Raw genomic sequence first — 7,799 nt, forward strand, 5'->3', positions numbered from 1 at the left:
AACTAATGGTACTATGACATATGTTCCTTAATTTGTAATTTAGTCAGTGAACTAAATTTGTTATTATATTATGAATCAAATTATGATCATATATTACTTAGTTTGTTTAAAGATTAAACTTTAATCTATTATTATTATGAATCAAATTATGATAACATATTACTAGTTCTGTTCTGTAATTTAGTCAGTGAACTAAATTTGTTTAAAGATTAAACTTTGATTCATAATACATTAGTCAATGAACTAATCTTACTTAGTGAACATTAGTCAGTTTAAACTTACTGATTCATCTTACTTAGTTTAAACTTATCTCATTAATCAGTGAACATTAAACATTGTCCATTCTTTTATCTTCATATGCTATTTAACATGTTCAAACATAGACAAAGAGTCTGATGGTTGTTTTTCAAAAAGAGCATGGATTTGAGAAGTATATTTTGAATGATTTTTTATTGGTTGTTGGCAGTTTATTTGATAATCTTTTGGTCATGGATCCTCTAAGTGAAGAAACTTTTTTTGTGAGTCCTAATGTTGAGCCCGAATCATCTGCTATTGACCCCTCTACCCAATCTAATGCTCCCCCTCGTAGACCACCCTTGGCCAAAACTAGTAGTAGTGGAAGAACAACATCAAAGGCTTGGGATCATTTTGAAAAGATTAAGGGTATTGATGGGAAAGATAGGGCTATGTGCAAGTATTGTAAGAAAGAATATATGGCAGGCTCTAAGAGTCACGGAACAAGTAATTTGTTAAGTCATATGAAAAATTGTACAAAGTATCCATATAGGGACACTCATGGGCAACAAACATTGGGATTTCAACCTAGAGAAGTTGGCAGTGATGGTGAGGGTGTTGTTGATGTTGTGGTTATGCCATTTTCCATAGAAGTTGCTATGAGGCATCTTGCCGAGATGATAGTAATTAATGAATTGCCCTTTAGATTTGTGGATGGGGTTGGTTTTAAGATGTTTTGTAATGTCATGCAACCCAAGTTCAAGATTCCATCTCGATATACTGTTGCTAGGGACATTGTAGACATATACACTAATGAAATAGAGAGGTTGAAGAAAATTGTGAAAGGGCGCAGAATTTGCTTTACCACAGACACATGGACTTCCATACAAAATTTGTGTTATATGTGTCTAAATGCACATTTCATTGATGATGATTGGAAGTTACAAAAGAGAATTATAAATTTTTGTCAAGTTGAAGACCACAAAGGAGAAACACTTGGTAAAAAAATTGAGGCACTCTTAAAAGAGTGGGACATTGATGGCCTTTTCACCTTAACTGTTGATAATGCGAGTTCCAATAATCTGACCATTAGATTCTTGAAACGAACCACAAAATTATGGAAGGGAACTGTCTTGGGCCATGAATTTTTGCATATGCGTTGTTGTGCGCATATTCTAAATCTCATTGTTAGTGATGGATTGAAGGATCTTGAGTCTTGTATAGCGAATGTGAGGCATGCAGTGAGGTATGTGAGGTCTTCTCCAAACCGCCTTGACTCTTTTAAGAAGTATGTGGAAAGTTTGAAAATTGAGAATAAGAGTCTCTTGTGCCTAGATGTGCCAACACGGTGGAATTCTACATATCTTATGTTGGAGGCAGCAGAAAAATTTGAAAGTGCTTTTCAAAGAATGGGTGAGGAGGACTACAATTATAAACACTACTTTTTGGATAATGAACGGGGTGAGAGGAGAGAGATGCCTACTGCCGAGGATTGGGATAATTGTAGGGTATTTTTGAAATTTCTTAGAATGTTTTACAATGCAACAAAGAGGTTTTTTGGCTCTTTATTTGTTACTTCAAATACATTCTACACTGAAATTTTTGTCATTGAAAATATGATTGGACAATTAATCAAAGACAATGATCCTATTTTGTCTTCAATTGCAAAAAAAAATGAAAGAGAAGTTTGACAAGTATTGGGGAAATGGGGATAAAATCAATCTCCTTTTGTACATTGCGGTTGTTCTTGACCCTCGAAGAAAAATGACATACTTGCAATTTTGTTTTTCAACAATTTTTGGTGGAGATGTTGTGAAAGTGAAAGAAATGTTGGAGAAGGTGAAAATTTGTTTGAGTAAATTGTATGATCATTATGCCGCGCTTGATTCAACAAATGTGCATGCCTCCAATGTAAATGAAACAATAGATATGGTGATAAATGAAAATGACCCACATTCTCTTGTGAACTCTCAATTTAACTCATTTTTGGAGGGGCAATTTTCTAGTAGTGGGAGTATGTCGGAATTGGACAAGTACTTGGGTGATATTGAGATAGGTGGGAAGAATGCTCAATTTGACATCTTGGAGTGGTGGAAGGTTAATGCAACAAAGTATAGAGTATTATCACTCATAGCACGAGATATGTTAGCAATGCTTGTTTCCACTGTTACTTCTGAGTCGGCTTTTAGTACAGGAGGTCGTATACTTGATCTATTTCGGAGTTCACTTGCTCCAAAGATGGTGGAGGTTCTTGTTTGTGCACAAAATTGGCTCCGGAGTAACATTCCAATATGCCTTCGACAAGCAATGAATGATATTGAAGAATTTGAACAACAATATGATTCGGGTAATACATTCAATGATTTATTTTGTTTTAAATTTCATTTATTTTGTATTATTCAAAATTTATTATTTTCACTTTATATGTTTTTCTTGTGTTATGTTTTATGTGTGGTTGTTTCAGAATCAAGTTCTTGTTCAAGCCCAAGTCCGGAACCTAATTTTATTGAAGTTTAATATCATGGTAAAATACCCCTCCCCTTTGCTAAATGTTGTTAACATATGTTTCTTTGTTTTAAGTTTAAGACTTTTTAGTGTTTTCCTTATTAAATAATTTCATTTTTTTTGTTATGCAGGTTTAGATGGCTCATGGTTTGGCTCAAGGAAATTAATGACTTTTTGCTTCTTTTTGGATGACTGTATTATTGTTTGGATGACTGTATTATTATTATTATTTTTTTAAACTTTGGATGATTTTTAACTTCAACTTTGGATGACTGTAATGAATTATGTTTTTGCATTGCCCACTAGAACATTGAACTTTGGATGCCCAGGAGAAGATAATGGAAATTGATAACATGTCATATGAGGTTTGTTAAGTTGATGCTTTTTTGGAATTGTTGAAGTTTTCTTTGTGCTTATGGTTTTATTTTTGTGAGCAATGGATTTTTGTTTTGCTCATGTTCTGTTATTGACATCTCTTGTGAATAGATAAATAAACTTTTTTTTTCCTTTCTTTTTCTAGTGCATTTGAGAATAATTTTCTTAGATAATATATGCACTTTGGCTAGAGATTGGTTTTTGGAACTTGGTTTGGGCAGTCTTGAATTTCCAACAGAATCACTTTTATTTGGAGAAGAAAAAGAAGCAACATTAGATATTGTAGGTGGGAGAGAAATGGAGAGCACTTATGGTAACTGTTATATGTTACACTAGTGGCAAGATGACATATAAAATAAAATAAATGTGGAGTTCAATAATATTACCCTCTGCTTATTATTTAGTGAATGGTATTGGATATCTTCTTCTTTTTCAAGATTCAATTTACAGTTTTAGACCTATCAAATTTATGTATGTTTGTACAATGTTTTCTGGTCTCACATCACATGTGAAGATGAATGGCAGATTTGCTGCATTAGAGACTAAAAATATAATTTGAAATAATATCAATAGCACCTTGCTCAAAACGGCCCCAACTTCTTTCCATTCCTTTAAACAAAAGCATTCTACAGCAAACTTGAATTTATTGAAAATTCCTTGTATTCTAATAAAATGCCTAATAATGAATATCAAATTTACATAAAATGCAAAAGATAGAAACTGCTAGAGTAAAATACTTTGAACATATGGGTTATTTTCATAGAACAAAGATAAAAGGTTCTGTGATCTCTTTCACTGTGCCATGCCATGCGGCTAATCTCATGGTCTCACCAAGGAATTGGAGTAAGTAACCCAAACAGCAGGAAGGGGAAGCTTTGTTGATGCAATGTTTGTTGGGTAAAGTGGCTCAATGGTTGAGGCCTCCAAGTTGAACACACCCATGTCATCTGTAAAATATATGCAATTCCCTTTAATCCCAGGCAGGCACATCACATTCAGACAGTGACACCGATGTTAATTGAATTTTTTCTTGGTTTTTTTTTTTTTGTATGTTGAAAATTTGTAAATTTTCAAACCGCCAAATCGATTCGCATCCATCCGCCAATCCGCCAAATCCGCATCCGCCGGATTGGCGGACGGATGCGGATTGATTTTCACCAATCCGCCAATTTGGCGGGCGGATGGCGGATTGGAGGTTTCGTGGCCGCAACCGATCCGCGTCCACCCCTATTCACTGGGCTATAGCTCATGATTTAATATATATATATATATATATATAAGTAAGTGATCCAATTCAAGAGGAGACTTAGTGGCGGCGATCTTACCTCAGTTTTGTCAAGCCACCTGTTGTGCCTCACCGCGAGGTTCCCATATGTCAAGGTTTTAGGGGTGGCCAGTGATCACCCGTTTGGGCAGTCGTTCTTATGTTGTGCACGGTTTCACTTTGCTTACATATGTATTGAGAATGAGGATGTACTCCCTCTTTTGTTGAGTTTTGAAAAACTTGTTATGACTTGATATATGAAGTAAGTCAATTTGTCTCATATAAGTTTTCACAGCTCGTTGGATAGTTTATTTATTCTATATTAGCTTTCACTAGCCTCGTTTGTTTGATTTGTACAGTTAGGCCTTTGGTAATCACAGATTACTGGCCGATTACGACACTAAACCTATAGGAGCGGGTTTGGGTCGTGACAATTCTTGAATGAGAAACTGATACACTGATGATTATTGACTGATTTAAATACCATAAGGACATCATTCATAACCCCTTTACAGAGTTGTTATTCACTGGGCCCTAACTCATTGTGTAATATATGTATGTAGGTGATAAAAAACAGGACCAGACTTAGCAGCGTTGACCTAAACCCTGTTTTGTTAAGACAACTACTATGCCTCGCTACAAGCTTCCAAACTGACAACCGTCAAGGCTTTTGGGTGGTTCAAAATTCACCCTTTTGGCATTATGATCAAGTGTTAATGGTTTTGTCATAAGACTTCTGTTTGACTGTTTTCTGTTATTAGAGTTTAACTCCCTAATCTATGTTTTGTTTTGTACTCAGAGGTCATGTTTGTTTGGGTGGACATGAGCTTGGGATTGGACTAATAGTCCAATAAAATTATCAATCCGATATTTGGTTAAACAATTGAAGTACGGACTAATTATTTTAAACTTGACTATTAGTTAAGATAAGATACATAATCCAACGGATTCGTAGTCCTAGGACTATTAGTCATGGGAATGCTAATCCAGTCCACCCAAACAAACATGGCCAGACTTGACATGGACTTATGTAAATCAGTGTATGTGTGATTATCTAACATTGCATTTTGTCCCATTTAAGTCTCACAGCTCATTGGACGTTATACTTTATTTGTTATAAGTTTTCGCTAGCCCTATTACTGTATTATTGTTAAGAGGCCTTTGGTAATCTACGGATTACTGGCCGGTCACTTCATTAATCCCTTGGGGCAGGGGTTAGGTCGTGACATCCATGGTCTTTATCGATAATTCAAACCATTTATATTGTAAGATGCATTAGTCATGTTTGTTTGACTCCATAGGATGAAGGGGATTAAAAGTACAGTAGGATTAAGTGAGGAGATTATTAGTATGGTGGTATTAAATTGGAGGTGTAAAATAAAGAGTATTTGTTTGTACACTATCAAATTAGTAATAATATAGATAGTAGTATTCATATATAAAATTAATATTTTCAAATTTTTAATATTATAATATTATAATTTTTTTTTTCTAAATAATATAAATTTTGTTTAAAAATTCACTTATCCTCTTACTCAATTTCTAATCCTAACCCCATCATGGAATTGATAGACCTACCAAAGGGAGGGATTATTAGTCGAGGAGGATAATTAATCCCCTTATGTTCTAACCAAATAATCTATAGGTGAGTCCTGCGGACTATTAATCCAATCTCCTTCTCTAAAGAACCAAACAAACATGCCCATTAAGTAGAACACTTATGAAAAATAAAAAGCTAGATAGATCAAACAATTGCAGATGCATAATCTGTATTTTAAATAAATTTTAAGAGATATATTTATAATTTATATCTTTTTTTTAACAGACATGTGACAACATTCCATTAGGACAATTATGACAAATGAGAATAAGAGAAATATGTAATATGCACTCTGAAAAAAGGCATATTGCAAGAATATTATATTTTTTTTGATAAATATTATGAATATTTATAGTATTATACTATTTTATAATAAAAATTATAAATGATGAATTTATAATGTGCATTCTTAAAATAAAAATTATGAATCATTATAATTATGTTAAGAAATATATGGTGTAAATGCTATTTAGAAAAGTTGATTAAAAGTTAATTTTTTTAATTTTTCTTTTATTTTTTTTAAAAAATATGTAAAAAAATATAAAATTAATATGATAAAAAATAAATTAAAAATCAAAATTAAACTTTTAACCTCATTCGCAAATTAGACCGTATGCTTTTGGTTTTGGTGCCAGTGCTGGCACCTACGTCGGCACCAGTGCGGAAGGAGATGAGATTCGGATACAGACTATTTAGGTTAGAAATTGCGGCCTAATTCTTTTTTTCTTCTTTTCTTTTTTTGGTTATGAAAAATTGCTAAAAAATAATGAAGTGCAAATTTGGTATTTTCTTTTAAATATTGATGTTGTCTATAAATTTCATCCATTTATCTAAGTAAGGATGATTAACGATATAGATATACGTATAACATAATTAAATTTTTAGAGGAGACTGGTATTCTTTTTTTTTAACTAATGATATTGAAATTTTCATCGAGTTTAGTTCTGCCAAATTTAACTTGATTGAGGAAGATGTCAATTTTAATTCTCCTCATAATTTTAACAAATTTTAAAGAAAAATTCATTTTAATTAGAAAACTCAAGAGTTAAAAAAACAATGTGATAAATTTGATATATATGGAGTGAAGTGCTCTTTTTTATTTTCATATGTCAATTTTCTACTTAAGCTTTTACAAAAATTTTAAAATACTAATTTTTAATGATTTAGATAAAAATGATCCAAGTTGTAACTTTGATCTATATACCTTTACTTTTTTACATATTACTCTCACTCCAATAGAGTGCACCAATAATCCCCACACGGCTTCGGATCTTCTGTTCACATTTTCTATTTCAATTTTGGAGTGGTTATGGGCTTGATGACACGTCTAATTTGTAGAGTCCAATCTATATCTTTTTGAAAAATATATTTAATTTGTAGGATTGGGTTAAGATTTTATTCTCATTTAATATTTCAGTGGGCTTGGAGGAAAGAATTTTTGCTCAGTCTAAACCTGGCCATTTATAATTATATAGTATTTTAGTAATAAACTAAAGTAAAAAAATTCCAAAAGATAATATATATATATATACAATTCTTTCTAAGCTTTATATTAAAATATTTGTTACAAGATCGTATTTATTTTAAGATTGAATTTTAGTAACGATCCAAATTCAAATACTAATTAAAATGATCTAAATAATTTTATATTTAGTCAAGACAAAAATAAAAAATTAATAAAGTGGGAGAGCTTGGAATTTGGAAGTATTTTTAGGAATATGCTTAAGATGACTAAGTCTAATATCAGGTTAGGCCAGATTTGCAATGACGCATATCTTTCTTATTATATAATACATGGCTGACTCCAAACCTGATACAACC

At 32.3% G+C, this 7,799-nt stretch overlaps 1 protein-coding gene across 1 annotated transcript; it reads left to right on the forward strand.

Annotated features, from left to right (window-relative positions):
- The first annotated feature begins 395 nt into the window (after positions 1-395).
- On the forward strand, positions 396-1,925 carry LOC145791812 (zinc finger BED domain-containing protein RICESLEEPER 2-like). The gene has a single exon (XM_082872253.1). The coding sequence runs from the start codon at positions 396-398 to the stop codon at positions 1,923-1,925; it is 1,530 nt and encodes a 509-aa protein (XP_082728379.1).
- The last annotated feature ends 5,874 nt before the right edge of the window (positions 1,926-7,799 follow it).

Source organism: Camellia sinensis, chromosome 5 (assembly GCF_055761805.1).
Source record: "Camellia sinensis isolate YWXY chromosome 5, ASM5576180v1, whole genome shotgun sequence".
Classification (NCBI taxonomy): domain Eukaryota; kingdom Viridiplantae; phylum Streptophyta; class Magnoliopsida; order Ericales; family Theaceae; genus Camellia; species Camellia sinensis.

Bases quoted from the DNA above. Each gene is read 5' to 3' on its own strand.
- LOC145791812 (XM_082872253.1), top strand. From the start codon at position 396: ATGGTTGTTTTTCAAAAAGAGCATGGATTTGAGAAGTATATTTTGAAT.